The sequence below is a fragment of the Salmo salar genome, chromosome ssa11 (genome assembly GCF_905237065.1).
Source record: "Salmo salar chromosome ssa11, Ssal_v3.1, whole genome shotgun sequence".
NCBI lineage: Eukaryota > Metazoa > Chordata > Actinopteri > Salmoniformes > Salmonidae > Salmo > Salmo salar.
In genome coordinates this window covers 32809058-32834278 of record NC_059452.1, presented here as the reverse complement: position 1 = coordinate 32834278, position 25221 = coordinate 32809058, and the positions used below count along the sequence as shown (strand labels likewise).

At 45.4% G+C, this 25221-nt stretch overlaps 1 protein-coding gene across 1 annotated transcript in view; it reads left to right on the top strand.

Annotated features, from left to right (window-relative positions):
- The first annotated feature begins 1905 nt into the window (after positions 1-1905).
- slc12a1 (solute carrier family 12 member 1) overlaps positions 1906-25221 on the top strand; it is a 114006-nt gene continuing 90690 nt past the window's right edge. Inside the window, exons 1-15 of the mRNA XM_045689383.1 lie at positions 1906-2490; positions 6326-6463; positions 14163-14238; positions 16032-16127; positions 18065-18204; positions 18407-18517; positions 21550-21661; positions 21916-22043; positions 22661-22745; positions 22834-22997; positions 23189-23296; positions 23610-23733; positions 24348-24449; positions 24549-24704; positions 24936-25035. Of these exons, the coding sequence (XP_045545339.1) occupies positions 2230-2490; positions 6326-6463; positions 14163-14238; positions 16032-16127; positions 18065-18204; positions 18407-18517; positions 21550-21661; positions 21916-22043; positions 22661-22745; positions 22834-22997; positions 23189-23296; positions 23610-23733; positions 24348-24449; positions 24549-24704; positions 24936-25035 (1901 nt within the window). The 5' untranslated portion in view covers positions 1906-2229. The remainder of the gene's footprint in view (positions 2491-6325; positions 6464-14162; positions 14239-16031; positions 16128-18064; positions 18205-18406; positions 18518-21549; positions 21662-21915; positions 22044-22660; positions 22746-22833; positions 22998-23188; positions 23297-23609; positions 23734-24347; positions 24450-24548; positions 24705-24935; positions 25036-25221) is intronic.

Here is a 25221-nt window from a genome sequence, read left to right as displayed (position 1 = left end):
TCTATTAATTGTCCAAATGCACTGCCACTTTCTTACTGTAGATTGCTATGGAATTTTCACCAATACCTTACTCTGCATCATTCCCAAACATTCTATGAAAGTATGAAAATGTGAAAAAATCTATTTGCTCGCTTGTCAGAAAAGAAGGCGTCATATTCTTCCTGGGGGTGAATATGAATAGATTTTAATAAGATTTCATGTTGCTAAAACGCTGTCAGTTCCCCTTTAAGTCTCATATTAACTTCCATATTAACACCTTTCATTTCCTGTCCACCTGTTCACCTCCTAGTGCTCTGCCACTCTGGGTTCAGTTTCAGGTTGAGGTTTATTTACCTAACATCATAGTACATTATGTGAAACATACTTAACATGTGGTGTCATGCAATAGTTCAAAAGATGGGTACAAATAATAGTTATACTTTATTTAAAAGGTACCAACATATTGACTTCTTAACACATTCAGAGTTCATACAGAGTTCATACATTCAGAGTTCATACAGACTGTGCATGAAGAACTAAGCCTAACAAGGACTATGCATGAAGAACTAAGCCAAACAGGGACTGTGCATGAAGAACTAAGCCTAAGAAGGACTGTGCATGAAGAACTAAGCCTAACAAGGACTGTGCGTGAAGAACTAAGCCTAACACGGACTGTGCGTGAAGAACTAAGCCTAACACGGACTGTGCGTGAAGAACTAAGCCTAACACGGACTGTGCATGAAGAACTAAGCCTAACATGGACTGCGCATGAAGAACTCAACCTCATCCTATTACTGCACCACTCAACCTGTCCAGTATGACAACCTCCATTACAGTTCATCAGAGATGTGTTACTCCTCCCTGCACACATGATTACTGTGATTTACTAGACATCGTTGGGAAGGGCTCGTAAGCAAGCATTTCATTGTAAAGTCAGCCTTTGTATTCAGCATTGTATTATTTGCTGACAGTTTCAGTCAGTGTGACCTTCCTGTAAAAATTCCCACCTCCACAACACTCTTTCTATCTCTGTTCTATCAACAGTACATTTTGCTGATTTTTTATTCATTATTAAGCATAGAAATAGATACTGGGATTGAGACAGACAATAGGCTTTACAGACACTAAAACTGCAGATGTATACACTGACAGAGTATCAACGCCAATTTACATAATTCGAGAATAAGGCAGAAGTTATTTCTCCACACCATGTGTCAATCATAACCCCCTATCATTAGAGTCACATTGCCATTCCTCTCTAACCTATTAATTGTTTAGTGGCATATCATTAGAGACATTAACCTTTAACATTTTCCTGGTCACCTTGTGACCTTAAGCCTACATTTTTTTATATTGAGTGATAATTCACTTTTTAAAATAAATCCTATCATTGGCAGATCATTTTGCTTATTTTAATCTATAGACTTAAAGCTCCAATATGTAACTTTTTGGGCGACCGGACCAAATTCACATAGAAATGTGTGTTATAGATCTGTCATTCTTTTTGAAAGCAACCAGGAAATGGTGTAGAGATTTCTGCATTGTGCATCTTTAATATAAGTAATCTGTTCAAGATATTGTACCTTAATAGTCGTATTAGGTAAAATATCTATAAAATTATCTTGAAATAAGATAAATTACTTGTATTAGGTTTTTGGGCGGTTAAAATAAACAAAATTGTCTGCCAATGTCGTTAGATAATGCAGCTTGCTACAAAAAACTATAAAAAATACTAATTTTAAGTGAATTATCCCTCAATATAAGATATTTAGGCTTGCTTTGATTTCACACTGCGAGCTCCAGGTCTTTATCTTCCAAGGTGTTTATTACTTGGTTAATGGTTAGTCAGAGGCTTTGTGGCCCCGAGGATGCAGCAAGGACATCTGAGACATACAGGGTCCTGAGAGTGGTTGGTAGAACCGCTGGTTCAGCCAATGGCTGAGTCCCAGGCACAGCCCAGCGTAGGGGCCAGGAGGATATAAAGCCAGGGTGGCAGAGCCAACCTCAGCCTATATGACAGGTCTATAGGTCAGCTCTGGACCTACACAAGGATTTAACTAAACAGAATCAGATGAACCAACACTAGTCTGTCATACCAGCGCTCCAAACCCATAGCTGCCGATTGCTTCTGATACTTAAACAGCCTCTAGGCCCTGACCAGAGGACTGAAGGACCTCAGTATTCCTTTTCTGTAGTGTTTGACCTGTAGAAGCCAGTAGGTGTGAGGAGCCTGTATTTACAGCCAGTCTGATGGAGAATGATGCCTATGACAGGATCGGGGACGAACCCCCTAACTATGAGGAGACGTCTTTCTCCGGTGGTACCACCTCTAACGGTAATGGGACCGGTAACGGAGAGCACCGGGCCGTCCGTCCGTCCGTGGTCAGTGCGTTTGGTCATGACACGCTGGATCGTGTGCCCAACATCGACTTCTACCGTAATGCTGGGAGTGTGAGCGGTAACCGTGCGGTCCGACCGTCCCTGCAGGAGCTCCACGATGTCTTCCAGAAGGTCAGTGTGTGTCTGAGTCCTCCTCACCTGCACCCACACCTGTACTCACACCTCTACAACCCCCTCTACACACATCTGTATTTAGACCTGTCTCTGTACATCTGTATATCTTGTGCATCGCTCTCTCTTCCATACCGGCACACACATCACACAACTGTCTCCACCAAGTCAGCAGCCTTTTAACTGGAATCAACTCTCCTTTAATCCAGACAATTCAGAAAGATCATTGAAATTCCGATTCAGTAAATGAAAAACATTACATTTATATGTGGAACATGTTTTGACATTAACATTGGCCTGTTTGTCTCTCAATTCAATTAAATCAATTCAATTCAAAGGGGCTTTATTGTTAAGGGAAACATATGTTTACATTGCCAAAGCAAGTTAAATAAATAATAAACGAAAGTAAGAAGAAAAAAAATAAAACATCAACAACAAAAAAGTATAAAAAATGTTCAGGAAACATTTCACTGATAAAGGTTTGAAAAGGATAAAGATGTGTCAAATGTTCTATTATCAGCTATGTACAGTGTTTTAATAATGTACATATAGTTGTAGTACGACTAGTAGGGGAAGAAAGTAAACATAAATATTGGTTGTATTTACAATGTTGTTTTCATGGCAACGTGTCACAAATCTCTCTCTCTGTTTGTATTTCTTTCTCTCTGTTGATTTGTTTATCTCACTCTCTCTTTCTCTTTCTCTCTCTGACTGTGTGCCACAGATTACTATCATGTCACATCAGTGATTGGGTAACAGTCATTCATGTCTGTTCTAAAGAAGGGAAAGTCACTTCCCACTGGGCACAAATTGGTTGAATCAATGTTATTTCAACTTAATTTCTCAACATATTGTGATGTGGAATCTACGTGGGAAATACATTGGATTTGAAAAAAGTCATCAACCGCTGTTTTGAGGGTAACATTTCAACCACAAGATTGTGTCATCATGGTAACCAAATGTCCACATAGACAAACCTTGTATAAAATATGTTGAATTTGTACCTTTATAACAACGTCAGATCTTCAACATTATATCCACTATCAGTAGAATAAGAAAAGACAATAGGCTAGGCAGCACCTCCTACTGGAGAACTGATTTATCTACAGCTACCATTTGGTCTCACATCCAGGGTTTAAACAAGCCTTGCTTAGCTATGATGCTCCCGAGCGGCGCAGCGGTCTAAGGCACTGTATCTCAGTGCTAGAGGCGTCACTACAGTCCCTGGTTCGATCCCGGACTGTATCACAACCAGCCGTGATCGGGAGTCCCATAGGGCGGCACACAATTGGTGCAGCGTCGTCTGGTTTAGGGGAGGGTTAGCCCGGGGTAGGCCGTAATTGTACAATAAGAATTTGTTCTTAACTGACTTGCTTAGTTAAATGAAGGTTAAATAAAAATGTTTTATAAAAGAATGATATTTGTCACTGACTTTTACCAATGTGATTTGCTGTTGCTATCGAACCCATTCCAAAGGGTAGGTTTAACAGAGCAAATTAAATGTGACCATAATGTATCACTCATATGTCATCAATTATGCTATTTTTAGCCCTATATATCATTTTCAAAGTCATCAACAGCTATTGTTTCAATTCAACCCAGGATTGAACTAAAAATAGACAATAGGATTTCAAGTGATAGTGATATTGAATTGTGTTTGGTTGTCAACGCAACCAAATATCAACATTTTAAGGAAATGTATCTTCTGCTTGGATAGTTCCATCTGTACCACTGACTTAGTCTGGCTTTAATTCCAGTTTGTTTTCAAATGAATCATTGTTGGATAAATAAATGTTGGATTCACGTCTCCATCTCAGTCAAAAATCTAAGTTAAACAACAGGACTAAATCAAATTCAACTTTATTTAAAGTGCATTTAAAGTTTAATTTGCCTTTAAATCAGTGGCACAGATGGATGAATGCAAGCAGAAGATAAATCTCCTTCAAATGTTGATATTTGGTTGCGTTTACAACCAAACACAATTCAATATCACTTTTGAAATACAATAAATAGCCTATTAACTTGTTGACAAGTTAACAAATTATATGGTGGATCCACGTCTCCAACTTAGCCAACAATAAAAGTCAAAGAATGGGGTTAAGCCAGTTGTACAGATGGAACTATCCAAGCAGTAAATACATCTCCTTAAAATTTTAATATTTGGTTGCCTTGTCAACCAAACACAATTCAATTGTAATACAGTAAATAGGCTATCTTACAAACTAATGAAACATTCACCCTTAAAATTAGCAACACATCCATGGTCACAGTTTGAGGTTACTGTAACTATAAATGTCTTCTTACATCATCATATAAACCATGCATGTTGAAGATAGCATGCATAGCTCGTTGCAGGTCTGTGGAGATCTTCACAATTGCGGTAATAATCTGCCCAGAATCTCGAATGGCATTGATCATGGCATCATGTACTTTTAATGTCATCTCAACTGCAATCCAGGTCATTTGGTTCTGCTATTAGATAAAGGACAGTTATAACACATAAATACATAAACAAAATATCTGACATTGTATTCCCATTTGAACTTTGCTGTGCTTTTAAACGGTTAAAAGCACAGTGATATACATTTGGGTGATAACTAAACCAAAAATCTGACATTGTTTTTTCATTTGAATTTGGTTGTACTTTTAGATGGATGAAAGAATAGTGATAACACATTGGAAATTCAACTTACTTTCGGCTCTCTTTTTGAGTGGGTGAATATAGGTTGTAATCTCATTGATCAAGGTCTCAACCAAATATTTCCCAATTATCCACGTTGAAATGACGTGGAGTGTGCAGTGGGTTGGCCTTGGATTGGTCAACTCATTCCCCTTAAAGCATTTATAGACCTACTATGTACTGAAAGAGAACAACATGAACTCTCTGGAGAAAAGAACATATGTTTTATAGTCTCAGAGAGAAAGATAAGATAAAGAGAGAGGAGAGGAGAGAGAGATATAAATGGAGTTTATAGTCCTTTAATCATTCATTTAACTAGAAACATTCCTGCCACTTTCATTAACCGCAGTTCAACCATCTTTCACACCCTATAAACCTACTGCCAACACTGGGACTGAACAGTCGTCAAAGACAGAGATAAGAATAGATCTACACAATGGTTGACATACTGACAGGCTAAAGTGTTTTATAGATTTTTTACACCTTTAGGTGACAGACAGTCTGTTATCGCTGTCTGACAGCCACGCCACGCCCTACACCAGACAGAGATCTGAGCATCTCATTAAAGAGTTTGGTACTCATGCGTCCTTTAAACACTTCATATTCGTCTTACAAAAAGTTTAAATTGGGTCCACCCTGTTCTCTCTCTCTCACACACACTCACACACACACACACACACACACACACACACACACACACACACACACACACACACACACACACACACACACACAGAGTGCAGTCTTCAAGGACAAGCACACAGTATAATAATGCTTCTCCAAACATGTATCCATCTTCATCAGAATCAAACTGCACGACTGTCTCTCTCACACACACTCACGAACAAGAACACTGCGTCTCTTGTTTGATTGATTTAGAAAGAGAACATTTCAACAGTGTTCTGACCTCATAGAGACTTACCTATCCAATAGGAGGCCCAGAATTCTAACATAAAGTTACTGCACTGCCAACTCTCTCTGATTTCCTAAAGACAAAACGAATCTAAACTTCCTCTAAAGTTGAATAAGATGACCTACGGCCATTTCAACATATTCGTTCTTCCTCTACCAGCCGTATTCTTTATCTTCCTCCAGGTAGACTGGAGTGATACGTACCCCTGACAAGTCTTTTCCTCTCCTATTTTCTCTCTCTAGAATGGAAGGATCTCGGTGACGAACACGGTGGAGGACAGAGAGGGGAGTGACGGGACGCCGTCGGACGACGTGGAGTCTGTCATTCCCCTGGACAACAAAGATGGAACCGTGAGGTTCGGCTGGATAAAGGGAGTCCTGGTTAGTAGAGATGGGTTATATTGGGGCAGGGTTAGGAGGGTCCTGGGGAGTGGAGATGGGTTATATTGGGGCAGGGTTAGGAGGGTCCTGGGGAGTAGAGATGGGTTATATTGGGGCAGGGTTAGGAGGGTCCTGGGGAGTGGAGATGGGTTATATTGGGGCAGGGTTAGGAGAGTCCTGGGGAGTAGAGATGGGTTATATTGGGGCAGGGTTAGGAGAGTCCTGGGGAGTAGAGATGGGTTATATTGGGGCAGGGTTAGGAGGGTCCTGGTTAGTAGAGATGGGTTATATTGGGGCAGGGTTAGGAGGGTCCTGGGTAGTAGAGATGGGTTACATTGGGGCAGGGTTAGGAGGGTCCTGGGGAGTGGAGATGGGTTATATTGGGGCAGGGTTAGGAGAGTCCTGGGGAGTAGAGATGGGTTATATTGGGGCAGGGTTAGGAGGGTCCTGGTTAGTAGAGATGGGTTATATTGGGGCAGGGTTAGGAGGGTCCTGGGGAGTGGAGATGGGTTACATTGGGGCAGGGTTAGGAGGGTCCTGGGGAGTGGAGATGGGTTATATTGGGGCAGGGTTAGGAGGGTCCTGGGGAGTAGAGATGGGTTATATTGGGGCAGGGTTAGGAGGGTCCTGGTTAGTAGAGATGGGTTATATTGGGGCAGGGTTAGGAGAGTCCTGGTTAGTAGAGGTGGGTTATATTGGGGCAGGGTTAGGAGGGTCCTGGTTAGTAGAGACGGGTTATGTTAGGGCAGGGTTAGGTTGTCCTGGGGAGTGTAGATGGGTTACATTGGGGCAGGGTTAGGAGGGTCCTGGTTAGTAGAGATGGGTTATGTTGGGGCAGGGTTAGGAGTGTCCTGGGGAGTGTAGATGGGTTACATTGGGGCAGGGTTAAGAGGGTCCTGGGTAGTAGAGATGGGTTATATTGGGGCAGGGTTAGGAGAGTCCTGGGGAGTAGAGATGGGTTATATTGGGGCAGGGTTAGGAGGGTCCTGGGGAGTGGAGATGGGTTATATTGGGGCAGGGTTAGGAGGGTCCTGGGGAGTAGAGATGGGTTATATTGGGGAAGGGGTAGGAGGGTCCTGGGGAGTGGAGATGGGTTACATTGGGGCAGGGTTAGGAGGGTCCTGGGGAGTAGAGATGGGTTATTTTGGGGCAGGGTTAGGAGGGTCCTGGGGAGTGGAGATGGGTTACATTGGGGCAGGGTTAGGAGGGTCCTGGGGAGTAGAGATGGGTTACATTGGGGCAGGGTTAGGAGGGTCCTGGGGAGTAGAGATGGGTTATATTGGGGCAGGGTTAGGAGAGTCCTGGGGAGTAGAGATGGGTTATATTGGGGCAGGGTTAGGAGGGTCCTGGTTAGTAGAGATGGGTTATATTGGGGCAGGGTTAGGAGAGTCCTGGTTAGTAGAGATGGGTTATATTGGGGGCAGGGTTAGGAGGGTCCTGGGGAGTAGAGATGGGTTACATTGGGGCAGGGTTAGGAGGGTCCTGGTTAGTAGAGTTGGGTTATGTTGGGGCAGGGTTAGGAGGGTCCTGGGGAGTGGAGATGGGTTATGTTGGGGCAGGGTTAGGAGGGTCCTGGGGAGTAGAGATGGGTTACATTGGGGCAGGGTTAGGAGGGTCCTGGGGAGTAGAGATGGGTTATATTGGGGCAGGGTTAGGAGGGTCCTGGGGAGTGGAGATGGGTTATATTGGGGCAGGGTTAGGAGGGTCCTGGGGAGTGGAGATGGGTTATATTGGGGCAGGGTTAGGAGGGTCCTGGGGAGTGGAGATGGGTTATGTTGGGGCAGGGTTAGGAGGGTCCTGGGAGTAGAGATGGGTTATGTTGGGGCAGGGTTAGGAGGGTCCTGGGGAGTGGAGATGGGTTATATTGGGGCAGGGTTAGGAGGGTCCTGGGGAGTGGAGATGGGTTACATTGGGGCAGGGTTAGGAGGGTCCTGGGAGTAGAGATGGGTTATATTGGGGCAGGGTTAGGAGGGTCCTGGGGAGTGGAGATGGGTTATATTGGGGCAGGGTTAGGAGGGTCCTGGGGAGTAGAGATGGGTTACATTGGGGCAGGGTTAGGAGGGTCCTGGGAGTAGAGATGGGTTACATTGGGGCAGGGTTAGGAGGGTCCTGGGGAGTGGAGATGGGTTATATTGGGGCAGGGTTAGGAGGGTCCTGGGAGTAGAGATGGGTTACATTGGGGCAGGGTTAGGAGGGTCCTGGGGAGTAGAGATGGGTTACATTGGGGCAGGGTTAGGAGAGTCCTGGTTAGTAGAGATGGGTTACGTTGGGGCAGGGTTAGGAGGGTCCTGGGGAGTAGAGATGGGTTACATTGGGGCAGGGTTAGGAGGGTCCTGGGGAGTAGAGATGGGTTACATTGGGGCAGGGTTAGGAGGGTCCTGGTTAGTAGAGATGGGTTATGTTGGGGCAGGGTTAGGAGGGTCCTGGGGACTGGAGATGGGTTACATTGGGGCAGGGTTAGGAGGGTCCTGGGTAGTGGAGATGGGTTTTATTGGGGCAGGGTTAGGAGGGTCCTGGTTAGTAGAGATGGGTTATATTGGGGCAGGGTTAAGAGGGTCCTGGTTAGTAGAGATGGGTTATGTTGGGGCAGGGTTAGGAGGGTCGTGGGGAGTTGAGATGGGTTACATTGGGGCAGGGTTAGGAGGGTCCTGGGGAGTGTAGATGGGTTATATTGGGGCAGGGTTAGGAGGGTCCTGGGGAGTAGAGATGGGTTTCATTGGGGGAGGGTTAAGAGAGTCCTGGGGAGTAGAGATGGGTTACATTGGGGCAGGGTTAGGAGGGTCCTGGGAGTAGAGATGGGTTACATTGGGGCAGGGTTAGGAGGGTCCTGGTGAGTGGAGATGGGTTATATTGGGGCAGGGTTAGGAGAGTCCTGGGGAGTAGAGATGGGTTACATTGGGGCAGGGTTAGGAGGGTCCTGGGGAGTAGAGATGGGTTATTTTGGGGCAGGGTTAGGAGGGTCCTGGGGAGTAGAGATGGGTTATTTTGGGGCAGGGTTAGGAGGGTCCTGGGGAGTAGAGATGGGTTATATTGGGGCAGGGTTAGGAGGGTCCTGGGGAGTGGAGATGGGTTATATTGGGGCAGGGTTAGGAGGGTCCTGGGGAGTGGAGATGGGTTATATTGGGGCAGGGTTAGGAGGGTCCTGGGGAGTGGCGATGGGTTATATTGGGGCAGGGTTAGGAGGGTCCTGGGGAGTGGCGATGGGTTATATATTTGGGCAGGGTTAGGAGGGTCCTGGGGAGTGGAGATGGGTTATATTGGGGCAGGGTTAGGAGGGTCCTGGGGAGTGGAGATGGGTTATATTGGGGCAGGGTTAGGAGGGTCCTGGGGAGTGGCGATGGGTTATATTGGGGCAGGGTTAGGAGGGTCCTGGGGAGTGGAGATGGGTTATATTGGGGCAGGGTTAGGAGAGTCCTGGGGAGTGGAGATGGGTTATATTGGGGCAGGGTTAAGAGGGTCCTGGTTAGTAGAGGTGTTATGTTGGGGCAGGGATAGGAGGGTCCTGGGGAGAGGAGGTGGGTTACATTGGGGCAGGGTTAGGAGGGTCCTGGGGAGTGGAGATGGGGAATATTGGGGCAGGGTTAGGAGGGTCCTGGGGACTGGAGATGGGTTATATTGGGGCAGGGTTAGGAGGGTCCTGGGGAGTGGAGATGGGGAATATTGGGGCAGGGTTAGGAGGGTCCTGGGGAGTGGAAATGGGTTATATTGGGGCAGGGTTAGGGGGGTCCTGGGGAGTGGCGATGGGTTATATTGGGGCAGGGTTAGGAGGGTCCTGGGGAGTGGAGATGGGTTATATTGGGGCAGGGTTAGGAGAGTCCTGGGGAGTGGAGATGGGTTATATTGGGGCAGGGTTAAGAGGGTCCTGGTTAGTAGAGGTGTTATGTTGGGGCAGGGATAGGAGGGTCCTGGGGAGAGGAGGTGGGTTACATTGGGGCAGGGTTAGGAGGGTCCTGGGGAGTGGAGATGGGGAATATTGGGGCAGGGTTAGGAGGGTCCTGGGGACTGGAGATGGGTTATATTGGGGCAGGGTTAGGAGGGTCCTGGGAGTAGAGATGGGTTACATTGGGGCAGGGTTAGGAGGGTCCTGGGGAGTAGAGATGGGTTACATTGGGGCAGGGTTAGGAGAGTCCTGGTTAGTAGAGATGGGTTACGTTGGGGCAGGGTTAGGAGGGTCCTGGGAGTAGAGATGGGTTACATTGGGGCAGGGTTAGGAGGGTCCTGGGAGTAGAGATGGGTTACATTGGGGCAGGGTTAGGAGAGTCCTGGTTAGTAGAGATGGGTTATGTTGGGGCAGGGTTAGGAGGGTCCTGGGGACTGGAGATGGGTTACATTGGGGCAGGGTTAGGAGGGTCCTGGTTAGTAGAGATGGGTTATATTGGGGCAGGGTTAGGAGGGTCCTGGGGAGTAGAGATGGGTTATATTGGGGCAGGGTTAAGAGGGTCCTGGTTAGTAGAGATGGGTTATGTTGGGGCAGGGTTTGGAGAGTCTTGGGGAGTGGAGATGGGTTATATTGGGGCAGGGTTAGGAGGGTCCTGGGGAGTGGAGATGGGTTTTATTGGGGCAGGGTTAGGAGGGTCCTGGGGAGTGGAGATGGGTTATATTGGGGCAGGGTTAGGAGGGTCCTGGGGAGTGGAGATGGGTTATATTGGGGCAGGGTTAGGAGGGTCCTGGGGAGTGGAGATGGGTTATATTGGGGCAGGGTTAGGAGGGTCCTGGGGAGTAGAGGTCGGTTATATTGGGGCAGGGTTAGGAGGGTCCTGGGGAGTTGAGATGGGTTACATTGGGGCAGGGTTAGGAGGGTCCTGGGGAGTAGAGATGGGTTTCATTGGGGGAGGGTTAGGAGGGTCCTGGGGAGTAGAGATGGGTTACATTGGGGCAGGGTTAGGAGGGTCCTGGGAGTAGAGATGGGTTACATTGGGGCAGGGTTAGGAGGGTCCTGGTGAGTGGAGATGGGTTATATTGGGGCAGGGTTAGGAGAGTCCTGGGGAGTAGAGATGGGTTACATTGGGGCAGGGTTAGGAGGGTCCTGGGGAGTAGAGATGGGTTATTTTGGGGCAGGGTTAGGAGGGTCCTGGGGAGTAGAGATGGGTTCATTGGGGCAGGGTTAGGAGGGTCCTGGGGAGTAGAGATGGGTTACATTGGGGCAGGGTTAGGAGGGTCCTGGGGAGTAGAGATGGGTTATATTGGGGCAGGGTTAGGAGGGTCCTGGGGAGTGGAGATGGGTTATATTGGGGCAGGGTTAGGAGGGTCCTGGGGAGTGGCGATGGGTTATATTGGGGCAGGGTTAGGAGGGTCCTGGGGAGTGGCGATGGGTTATATTGGGGCAGGGTTAGGAGGGTCCTGGGGAGTGGAGATGGGTTATATTGGAGCAGGGTTAGGAGGGTCCTGGGGAGTGGAGATGGGGAATATTGTGGCAGGGTTAGGAGGGTCCTGGGGAGTGGAGATGGGTTACATTGGGGCAGGGTTATGAGGGTCCTGGGGAATGCAGATGGGTTACATTGGGGCAGGGTTAGGAGGGTCCTGGGGAGTAAAGATGGGTTACATTGGGGCAGGGTTAGGATGGTTCTTAATGGGGTCCTGGTGTGGGCAGTTGGTTATGGGGACTGGCTTGTCCTAATGGGATCCTGGTGAGGGCAGTTGGTTATGGGGACTGGCCTAATGGGATCCTGGTGAGGGCAGTTGGTTATGGGGACTGGCCTAATGGGATCCTGGTGAGGGCAGTTGGTTATGGGGACTGGCCTAATGGGATCCTGGTGAGGGCAGTTGGTTATGGGGACTGGGCTAATGGGATCCTGGTGAGGGCAGTTGGTTATGGGGACTGGCCTAATGGGAACCTGGTGAGGGCAGTTGGTTATGGGGATTGGCCTAATGGGATCCTGGTGAGGGCAGTTGGTTATGGGGACTGGCTTGTCCTAATGGGATCCTGGTGAGGGCAGTTGGTTATGGGGACTGGCCTGTTCTAATGGGATCCTGGTGAGGGCAGTTGGTTATGGGGATTGGCCTAATGGGATCCTGGTGAGGGCAGTTGGTTATGGGGACTGGCTTGTCCTAATGGGATCCTGGTGAGGGCAGTTGGTTATGGGGACTGGCCTGTTCTAATGGGATCCTGGTGAGGGCAGTTGGTTATGGGGACTGGGCTAATGGGATCCTGGTGAGGGCAGTTGGTTATGGGGACTGGCCTGTTCTAATGGGTTCCTGGTGAGGGAAGTTGGTTATGGGGACTGGCCTGTTCTAATGGGATCCTGGTGAGGGCAGTTGGTTATGGGGACTGGCCTGTCCTAATGGGATCCTGGTGAGGGCAGTTGGTTATGGGGACTGGCCTGTCCTAATGGGATCCTGGTGAGGGCAGTTGGTTATGGGGACTGGCCTGTTCTAATGGGATCCTGGTGAGGGCAGTTGGTTATGGGGACTGGCCTGTCCTAATGGGATCCAGGTGAGGGCAGTTGGTTATGGGGACTGGCCTGTCCTAATGGGATCCTGGTGAGGGCAGTTGGTTATGGGGACTGGCCTAATGGGATCCTGGTGAGGGCAGTTGGTTATGGGGATTGGCCTAATGGGATCCTGGTGAGGGCAGTTGGTTATGGGGACTGGCTTGTCCTAATGGGATCCTGGTGAGGGCAGTTGGTTATGGGGACTGGCCTGTTCTAATGGGATCCTGGTGAGGGCAGTTGGTTATGGGGACTGGGCTAATGGGATCCTGGTGAGGGCAGTTGGTTATGGGGACTGGCCTGTTCTAATGGGTTCCTGGTGAGGGAAGTTGGTTATGGGGACTGGCCTGTTCTAATGGGATCCTGGTGAGGGCAGTTGGTTATGGGGACTGGCCTGTCCTAATGGGATCCTGGTGAGGGCAGTTGGTTATGGGGACTGGCCTGTTCTAATGGGATCCTGGTGAGGGCAGTTGGTTATGGGGACTGGCTTGTCCTAATGGGATCCTGGTGAGGGCAGTTGGTTATGGGGACTGGCCTAATGGGATCCTGGTGAGGGCAGTTGGTTATGGGGACTGGCCTAATGGGATCCTGGTGAGTAGGAATGGAGTCTAAGAGAGTGTGGCTGGATATCGAACAGGGTGAATGGGGAGTCCTGGTCTGTGTGGTCAGGTTATGGGAACCTCTTCTACTGGGGGTCACTGGGGGTCACCCTGGCCACTCCTGAGCTGTATCACAACCTAGCATCAATGAGTTAACCTGCATACCTCAGTGATACCCTGACAGGTCACATGATCTGTCTGGAAGCCTCAGACACAGACACCGACACAGTGACAAAGAGATTCAGATAGTCATTCTGTCATAACCCAGTCTCTATCTAACCTAACTACGATCTGACTGGAAGTGAAGAGACAAGGTCAAAGTGATTCAGATAGTTACTGTATTTTGTGATAACTGGATTGTAATCCTGCCCTGTGTGTAACTCAGGGCTAACCTCAGTGTCTACCTAAACTAGCCTCTCTCCTACTCTCTGCTCTCTCCCCCCTCTCTCTCCTCCCCTCCTATCTCTCTCTCGTCCTCTCTTTCCTCCTCTGTCTGATCCTGTCTCTCTCCTCCCCTCGCTCTCCTCCTGTCTCTCCTCATCTCTCCCCCCTCTCTCTCCTCCTCTCCTCCCCTCTCTCCTCCTCTCTCTCGTCCTCTCTTTCCTCCTCTGTCTCATCCTGTCTCTCCTCCTCTCTCTTCCTCTCTTTCCTCCTCTCTTTCCTCCTCTCTAGGTGAGATGTATGTTGAACATCTGGGGTGTGATGCTGTTCATCCGTCTGTCCTGGGTGTTTGGACAGGCCGGCTGGGGTAAGTACAACACAGAGTAATAAATAATTACACCACATACACTCTCAGAAAAAAAGAGTACTTGTTCCTGTAGGACAACCCCCTGAAAACAGGCTCCATTTGTTCCTGTAGGACAACCCCCTGAAAACAGGCTCCTTTTGTTCCTGTAGGACAACCCCCTGCAAACAGGCTCCTTTTGTTCCTGTAGGACAACCCCCTGAAAACAGGCTCCTTTTGTTCCTGTAGGACAACCCCCTGAAAACAGGCTCCTTTTGTTCCTGTAGGACAACCCCCTGAAAACAGGCTCCATTTGTTCCTGTAGGACAACCCCCTGAAAACAGGCTCCTTTTCAGGGCAGATAGAACCCTTTAGGTTTCCAAATAGAACCAGGTTACAAATAAATTATCTGGATTCCAAATAGATAAGGGGTGGTATTGGGAACCAGAAAGAGTTCTACCTATCTTAAATGGGAGAAAAATTCAGAGGGTTCCCCAATACTCCCCTACAGAAGTGGTATTCAAAGTTGGGGTCGCGATGGGGTAATTGCAGTGGGGTCGCCAAATTTAAAAATATATATTTTAAACAATGAGGAGTACAGATTATTATTGTATTACTGTATACAATATACAAACGTTTTGAGAAAGATCATTTGAAAGTTACAATTTTATTGGTTTCTTTTCATTTTGTTAAGAGATGAATATGCAATGAACATTTTAAGGTTGTGTCTTTAGATTTGGGTTGGGGTCGCAAGAAATGATTGGATGGAAAATGGTGTCCCCAGAAATTCTGGTGGAAAAAATTGGGTCCCCACTGAAAAGGTTTGGATACCACTGACCTACAGGGACATTCTTTGCTGCACTCTTTGTTTCTGAGAGTGTAGACATGCAAAAATATGTACAACACAAAAAGAGGGCCAGACAACCAGTCAGCTCCCAGTGTCCTTCACTCCGAGGTCAAAGAAAAGGAAGTAGCTTGAATGTACCAGGTGTGTGTATGTGTGTGTGTTGGTGTGCATGTGAGTGTTTATTAGGGGTGAGGACCTCTTTATGGAGCATAACTAATGTATTTCAGAGAGCGGGCTGCAGTTCAGATAGAGACCATGACAGATATCAGAGTAAACATCCTGCTGGGACTAACAGCCTGGAGGCCTACAGCACCATTAGTCCTGGGAATGGACCATTTCAGACGCACAGAAGGCTTCACTGTGTTTCGCAGGGTGTTAGAGGTGACTGGAGGGGGCAGAAGGTGTGGTCAGGTGTTAGAGAGAGGAGGTGGTAGATTATTTCAGAACCAGCACAGTGTGACAAAAACAGAACACTCTACACTCCTTTATACTCAGGTTCTTAAAGTCCTACTCCAGTTTCTGATTAGGCTCATTTATCACCTGATTTACTTAACAAAAGGCACATCTCAATAGGTGGTCCAGGTATCCTCATGATATGGCACAAGTGGGGGTTGGCCTTTCCTCTTCTGCTCTCTAATGCTCCTCTATTGTTCCTCAAGCAAGGGAGGAGGCCGATGACATCACAACTTCCCATCAGACCAACTCCTTGAAGTTTGCAGTTGTGTTTAAAAAAAAAACTATTTTGCTCAAAACATATTTTTTACCCTTTATTTTTTGTACTTTACTGTATTTATATCACTTTTCAACAGTACAAGTTCCAAAATTGCTGGAGGACCATCTTTAAGAAGAAAAGAAAGACATTTCAGCGTGGAATTCAAACTTTGGAAAGCATTGTATGCTATCACATGTAGACAGACTGTAAATGGCCTGAGCAGGGGTGAGTTGGATTAACTGGTATTTTCTGTTTTAGGTCTGGGCATTGTGGTCATTGCTCTGAGCTGTGTGGTGACCACTGTCACAGGTCTCTCCATGTCTGCTATCTGCACCAATGGAGTGGTACGAGGAGGTGAGTCAACCAAATCAAATCAAATGTTATTTGTCACATGCGCCGAATACAACAGGTGTAGGTAGACCTTACAGTGAAATGCTTACTTACAAGTCCTTAACCAACAATGCAGTTTTGAAAAAAATAAGTGCTAAGTAAAAAAAACAGATAAGTAATAAAAAAAAAAAGAAGAAAAATAACAAATAATTAAAGAGCAGCAGTAAAATAACAGTAGTGAGGCTTTATACAGGAGATCAACACATTATCAACATGAGACAATGTTGGAAAGAACAAGGAGAGCTCTAAGGTTGTTCTCAATGACTGTCCACTGTATGTACAAGTATAGGAATGTTATTATCCCCGCTCCCTACCTGCTCTGTGTCCACTGTATGTACAAGTATAGGAATATTATTATCCCCACTCCCTACCTGCTCTGTGTCCACTGTATGTACAAGTATAGGAATGTTATTATCCCCGCTCCCTACCTGCTCTGTGTCCACTGTATGTACAAGTATAGGAATGTTATTATCCCCGCTCCCTACCTGCTCTGTGTCCACTGTATGTACAAGTATAGGAATGTTATTATCCCCGCTCCCTACCTGCTCTGTGTCCACTGTATGTACAAGTATAGGAATGTTATTATCCCCACTCCCTACCTGCTCTGTGTCCACTGTATGTACAAGTATAGGAATGTTATTATCCCCGCTCCCTACCTGCTCTGTGTCCACTGTATGTACAAGTATAGGAATGTTATTATCCCCGCTCCCTACCTGCTCTGTGTCCACTGTATGTACAAGTATAGGAATGTTATTATCCCCGCTCCCTACCTGCTCTGTGTCCACTGTATGTACAAGTATAGGAATGTTATTATCCCCGCTCCCTACCTGCTCTGTGTCCACTGTATGTACAAGTATAGGAATGTTATTATCCCCACTCCCTACCTGCTCTGTGTCCACTGTATGTACAAGTATAGGAATGTTATTATCCCCACTCCCTACCTGCTCTGTGTCCACTGTATGTACAAGTATAGGAATGTTATTATCCCCGCTCCCTACCTGCTCTGTGTCCACTGTATGTACAAGTATAGGAATGTTATTATCCCCACTCCCTACCTGCTCTGTGTCCACTGTATGTACAAGTATAGGAATGTTATTATCCCCGCTCCCTACCTGCTCTGTGTCCACTGTATGTACAAGTATAGGAATGTTATTATCCCCACTCCCTACCTGCTCTGTGTCCACTGTATGTACAAGTATAGGAATGTTATTATCCCCGCTCCCTACCTGCTCTGTGTCCACTGTATGTACAAGTATAGGAATGTTATTATCCCCGCTCCCTACCTGCTCTGTGTCCACTGTATGTACAAGTATAGGAATGTTATTATCCCCGCTCCCTACCTGCTCTGTGTCCACTGTATGTACAAGTATAGGAATATTATTATCCCCACTCCCTACCTGCTCTCTGTCCACTGTATGTACAAGTATAGGAATGTTATTATCCCCGCTCCCTACCTGCTCTGTGTCCACTGTATGTACAAGTATAGGAATGTTATTATCCCCGCTCCCTACCTGCTCTGTGTCCACTGTATGTACAAGTATAGGAATATTATTATCCCCACTCCCTACCTGCTCTGTGTCCACTGTATGTACAAGTATAGGAATGTTATTATCCCCGCTCCCTACCTGCTCTGTGTCCACTGTATGTACAAGTATAGGAATGTTATTATCCCCGCTCCCTACCTGCTCTGTGTCCACTGTATGTACAAGTATAGGAATGTTATTATCCCCGCTCCCTACCTGCTCTGTGTCCACTGTATGTACAAGTATAGGAATGTTATTATCCCCGCTCCCTACCTGCTCTGTGTCCACTGTATGTACAAGTATAGGAATGAAGAATGACTGATTGATTGATTGATTGATTGATTGATTGATTGAGATGATTGACTGATTGGTTTCCAGGAGGGGCGTACTACCTGATATCACGTAGTCTGGGACCAGAGTTTGGCGGTTCCATCGGTCTCATCTTCGCCTTCGCTAACGCTGTTGCCGTGGCGATGTACGTGGTGGGCTTTGCAGAGACTGTGGTGGACCTACTCAAGGTACGTAACATCTGTGTGTGTGTGTGTGTGTGTGTGTGTGTGTGTGTGTGTGTGTGTGTGTGTGTGTGTGTGTGTGTCTGTGTCTGTGTGTGTGTGTGTGTCAGATCACTGACAGTGGTCCCTCTCTCCCTTTCCCCCCTCTCTCTACCTTTCCCTGTGCATCTCTCTCTCCACCTCTCTCTCCCCCTCCTTTCCTCTACAGGAAAACGATGCCATCATGATAGATGAGCTGAATGACATCAGGATCATTGGCTGTATCTCGGTGGTACTGCTGCTGGGGATCTCAGTGGCCGGGATGGAGTGGGAGGCCAAGGTGAGATACTACACAACGCTAAGCAACACTACGCTACATTACATTATACTACACTACATTAAACTACACTACACTATACAACACTACATTATACTACATTATACTAGACTATGCTACATTACATTATACTACACTACATTAAACTACACTGAAATAAACAACACGACATCATACTACATTATACAACACTACATTACACAACACTACATTATACAACACTATACTAAACTACACTACATTATACTACACTACGCTACATTACATTATACTACGCTACATTACACTACGCTACATTACATTATACTACGCTACATTACACTACTCTACATTACAGTATACTACTCTACGCTACATTACACTACTCTACATTACATTATACTATTCTATGCTACATTACATTATACTACTCTACTCTACATTACAGTATACTACTCTATGCTAAAATACACTACTCTACATTACATGAAACTACTCTATGCTCCATTACATTATACTACTCTATGCTACATTACATTATACTACTCTACATTACACTATTCTACTCTACATTACATTATACTACTCTACGCTACCTTACATTATACTACTCTACATTACATTATACTACTCTAAGCTTCATTACACAACTCTACATTACAGTATGCTACTCTAAGCTACATTACACTACTCTACTCTACGCTACATTACAGTATACTACTCTACATCACACTACTCTACGCTACATTACATTATACTACTCTACGCTACGTTACACTATACTACTCTACACTACTCTACGATACATTACCTTATACTACTCTACGCTAAATTATACTACTCTACATTACATTATACTACTCTACGCTACATTATACAACTCTACGCTACATTATATTATACTACTCTACGCTACTCTACATTACAGTATACTACTCTACGCTACATTACACAACTCTACGCTACATTACATTATACTACTCTACGCTACACTACATTATACTACTCTACGCTACATTACAGTATACTACTCTACGCAACTCTATGCTAATCTACGCTTCATTACATTATACTACTCTACGCTACGCTACATTATATTATACTACTCTATGCTACATTACATTATACTACTCTAAGCTACATTACATTATACTACTCTACGCTACATTACATTATACTACTCTAAGCTACTCTACGCTACATTACATTATACTATTCTACGCTAAATTACACTACTCTACTCTACATAACATTTTACTACTCTACGCTACATTATACTACTCTACTCAACATTACATTATACTACTCTACGCGACATTACATTATACTACTCTACATTACACTACTCTACTCTACATTACATTATACTGCTCTACGCTACACTACATTATACTACTCTACGCAACTCTATGCTAATCTACACTTCATTACATTATACTACTCTATGCTACTCTATGCTACATTACCTTATACTAAACTATGCTAAATTATACTACTCTACGCTACATTACATTATACTACTTTATGCTACATTACATTATACTACTCTACGCTACACTACATTATACTACTCTACGCAACATTACATTATACTACTCTACGCAACATTACATTATACTACTCTACGCAACATTACATTATACTACTCTTCACTACATTATACAACTCTACGCTACTCTATGCTACATTACATTATACTACTCTACGCTACACTACATTATACTACTTTACGCTACATTACAGTATACAATTCCACGCTACATTACACTACTCTACTCTACGCTACATTACATTACACTACTCTACGCTACAATGACATTATACTACTTTACGCTACATTACAGTATACAATTCCACGCTACATTACACTACTCTACTCTACGCTCCATTACATTACACTACTCTACGCTAAATGACATTATGCTATATTACATTATACTACTCTACGCTACATTACATTACTCTACGCTAAATTACACTACTCTACATTACATTATACTACTCTACATTACATTATTCTATTCTACGCTACATTACATTATACTACTCTACGATACATTACACTACTCTACGCTCTATGCTACATTACATTATACTACGCTACGCTACATTACATTATACTACTCTAATCTACGCTACATTACATTATACTACTCTACATTACATTATACTACTCTATGCTACGCTACATTACATTATACTACTCTACGCTACATTACACTACTCTACGCTACATTACATTATACTACTCTACATTACAATATACCACTCTACGCTACATTACACTACTCTACATTAAATTATACTACTCTTCGCTACATTACATTATACTACTCTACGCTACGCTACCTCTACATTACATTATCCTACTCTACGCTACATTACATTATACTACATTACATTATACTACTCTACGCTACATTACATTATGCTACACTACATTACATTATACTACACTACACTACCCTACGCTACATTAAATTACACTACGCTACTCTACTCTACATTACATTATACTACACTATATTATTCTACACAACATTATACCACATTATGCTACACTACACTACATTATACTACACTATGCTATGCTACACTACACTACGCTACACTACATTGTACTATGCTACACTACACTATACTACGCTACACTATACTACGCTACACTACATTATACTTCGCTAAGCTACATTATAATACACTACTCAACGCTACATTATACTACACCACTGCATTATATAATATACAACACATACACTACACTACATTATGTTACTCTCACTATGCTGCACTGCACTAGAGACAGATCCACATACAGTATGGTTCAAATCCCCATGTTTCTAGCAGAAAATGTATCAACTGATATCAACTTGACATCGTTCAATTCCATGTCTGATATTGATCGTAACTGAGATCAGTGTGTGTTCAGTTCTGTATCACAGTCGGTTTGTCCTCTTCAACTGTTGGAGAGGAATGGTGTGACCTTGTAACTGTCCTCTAGTTTCATATGGAAGCTTTGTAACCCAGACTAACCTGTTGATGTCCTGTCTCTTCAGGCTCAGATCGGTCTACTGATCATCCTCCTGGTTGCCATCGCCAACGTCTTCGTAGGAACCGGCATCCCAGCCTCCACCGACAAGAAGTCCAAAGGATTCTTTAACTATGACGGTGAGGCAACAACAGAGGTTTCCTTCATATAGATAGAGGAATTCATCAAATATATAACCTTTATAATGCTCACATTTATAATCAAGCTATATTACTTTCATGAGTAGAGCCCTGAGTTTGTCCTGCTCAGGTCACATGGTCAGTTCATGTACTTTTCTATTCTCTGTCAAATGACACACAAAGACAGAAACACCAGTTTGACACAGAGACACCCTTCTCATCCACATCTATTCTCTTCTCTTTCTCCCCCACAGCCAAAATATTTATGGAGAACTTACCGCCGGACTTCCGAGATGGAGAGACGTTCTTCTCTGTGTTCGCCATCTTCTTCCCTGCTGCCACGGGTATCCTGGCCGGAGCTAACATCTCTGGAGACCTGAAGGTATGAAGGGCAAAAAAATGACTATTTCACAAATGACCCACTATTTTCCTCTGCCTGACCACACAGATCTCAGTTCACTGTTAACATCTGACTCCAGAGCAATGTGTTCTTGTAGTCATGTTTCTTAACATTATATTATGACATTTCAGATATGATTATTTTCACGAAGTAGTTTGGATGTAGTGAAATACTTTTTCAAAGTAGCTTTATAAACGACTGTATATTTCTCTTTAGGGTAGCTTTATAAACTACTGTATATTTCTCTTTAGGGTAGCTTTATAAACTACTGTATATTTCTCTTTAGGGTAGCTTTACTGTAGCACAACTTCTTCCTGTGTGAAGTCATTGGTAGCTTGGTAAACTATATTTTCAGAGTAGCTTCCCCAACACTGGAGAGGAAAGAGAGGGTGAAGGGGAGATTAAGAGAGAGAGAGGTGGATGGCGAAAGAGAGAGAGAAATACTCTTTATTGTGTCTGTGAACAGGCACCTTCATTTTAAACAACAGAGAATAATGATCCCATAGACCCAAACCACGTTATATCAGTATAACTGTTTCCTCCAGCTATCACTTCTGCTGTTGTTAACGATGGTGTCTATATCTCTGGTTCTCCTGCAGGATCCCCAGGATGCTCTCCCTAAAGGAACCCTGCTGGCCATCCTCATCACTGGAGTCACATACCTGGGAGTCGCCCTCTGTGTCTGTAAGGATTGCACGCACGCGCACGCACACACACGCACACACGAAACCCTCCCTAAATGTTGTGTCTGTTCTGTTTTCTAATTGAGCAGCTGCCACGGTGGTGCGTGATGCAACAGGAAACATCAACGACACCATTGCCACAGGGATGGACATGTTGTGTAATGGTACCAACACTGCTGCCTGTGAGCAGGGATGGAACTTCTCCTCCTGTGATGTCAACAGCTGCAAGTTTGGCTCCATGAACAACTTCCAGGTACAACAACAACAACAACCATAATGTAACAACAATCAAACAACACAGTTACACATTCAGTACAACAACACAGAAATGGAACACTCACTACAACACACAACAAAACCACAACACACACACACACACACACACACACACGCACACACACAGTCCGGTGAAAGTAAACGGCCCCTGTGTCTCCTCCTCCCCAGGTGATGACCATGGTGTCAGGGTTCGGTCCTCTCATCACAGCAGGAACCTTCTCTGCCACCCTCTCCTCTGCCCTCGCCTCCCTCGTCAGCGCACCCAAAGTCTTCCAGGTCAGTCACACTACTACTGTCTATCACCTGTCTGCTCACTTGATCCTCATTCCTCAGCTCTGAGGGTTCCAGGTGCTACTACAAGGTCTATGATGAGTGAAACAGAGCCCCACCTTGTGACCGGCGGTTCTCTTTTTCATGTTCCTTCTAGCCAGATGACAACAACTGTCAAACTATGTTACAATCAGCTAACTCCCACTCCTCCCTCCTCTACCTCTCTCTCCCTCCTCCCCCACCTCTTCATCCACCCTTCTCTTCCTGCTCCTTCTCGCCCCCCACCTCTTCCTCCTCCTCCTCCTCTTCCTCCTCTCAGGCTCTGTGTAAAGACAACATCTACACTGCACTGAAGTTCTTCGCCAAGGGACACGGCAAGAACAACGAGCCAATCAGAGGCTACGTTCTGACCTTCATCATCGCTGTCGCCTTCATAATCATCGGTGAGTGAGGTCACTACACACATTTAAGATAAACCACAGTCGCCAATTAGTTTAATATTGGTAATGTCACAAACAACTCAAGTGAATCTGTGTTGTGTCTCTCTCTCTCTGTGTGTGTGTTTGTGTGTGTGTCTCTGTGTGTGTTTGTGTGTGTCTCTCTGTGTTTGTGTGTGTCTCTCTCTCTCTGTGTGTGTGTCTCTGTGTGTGTTTGTGTGTGTCTCTCTCTCTGTGTGTTTGTGTGTGTCTCTCTGTGTGTGTCTCTCTCTCTCTGTGTTTGTGTGTGTGTCTCTCTCTCTGCGTGTGTGTCTCTCTCTCTGTGTGTGTGTCTCTCTCTCTGTGTGTGTCTCTCTCTCTGTGTGTGTTTGTGTGTATGTGTGTCTCTCTCTCTGTGTGTTTGTGTGTCTCTCTGTGTGTTTGTGTGTCTCTCTCTCTGTGTGTGTTTGTGTGTGTCTCTCTCTCTCTGTGTGTTTGTGTGTGTCTCTCTCTCTGTGTGTTTGTGTGTGTGTCTCTCTCTCTTTCTCTCTCTGTGTGTGTGTGTGTGTGTGTGTGTGTGTGTGTGTGTGTGTGTGTGTGTGTGTGTGTGTGTGTGTGTGTGTGTGTGTGTGTGTGTGTAGCTGATCTGAACGTCATCGCTCCCATCATCTCCAACTTCTTCCTGGCATCGTACGCCCTCATCAACTTCTCCTGCTTCCACGCTTCATACGCCAAGTCCCCAGGTACTCTCTCTCTCACTCTCTCTCTCTAAATCTCTCTCTCTCTCTAACTCTCTCTCTAACTCTCTAACTGTTGTCTCCTGTGATCTCTCCCCTGTGTAGGCTGGAGGCCAGCGTACAGGTACTACAACATGTGGCTGTCTCTGTTTGGAGCGGTGCTCTGCTGTGGTGTGATGTTTGTCATCAACTGGTGGGCTGCTCTCCTCACCTACGCAATCGAGATCTTCCTCTATGTCTACGTCACCGTCAAGAAGCCAAGTGAGACACAGACATTGATTTGCATCAAGGTGACATTAGAATACATATGAACCAGTCACACACAAAGAACCAGTGTACATTACCACATGGGAGGCCTGGGCTGGCCAAAAGTAATACTATGATAAAGGAAGGAGTACATAGGGATGACATAAGATGTACATAGCTCCTACATATGATATACATAGCATCTCTAAGTTCAGTGTTAACATCAGTGTGTTCTGTTGTCCTCAGATGTGAACTGGGGCTCGTCCACTCAGGCCGTGACGTTTGTCAGCGCGGTCAACAACGCTCTGTCACTGACCGGAGTAGAGGACCATGTTAAGAACTTCAGGTAAGAGCCAACAGAAGCCACTGGTATTATACCTCTCACTATGCTGATGGATGGCAAGTGGAGGAAAACCTACTCTGTTCATGGTTAGAGGTGAAATTGAAAGAAGGGGACAGATACAATACTGCTCTGCATTCTAACCTGAAAGTGTAGAATGTTAAGAAGACTAATGATAATGTGATTTAGCTA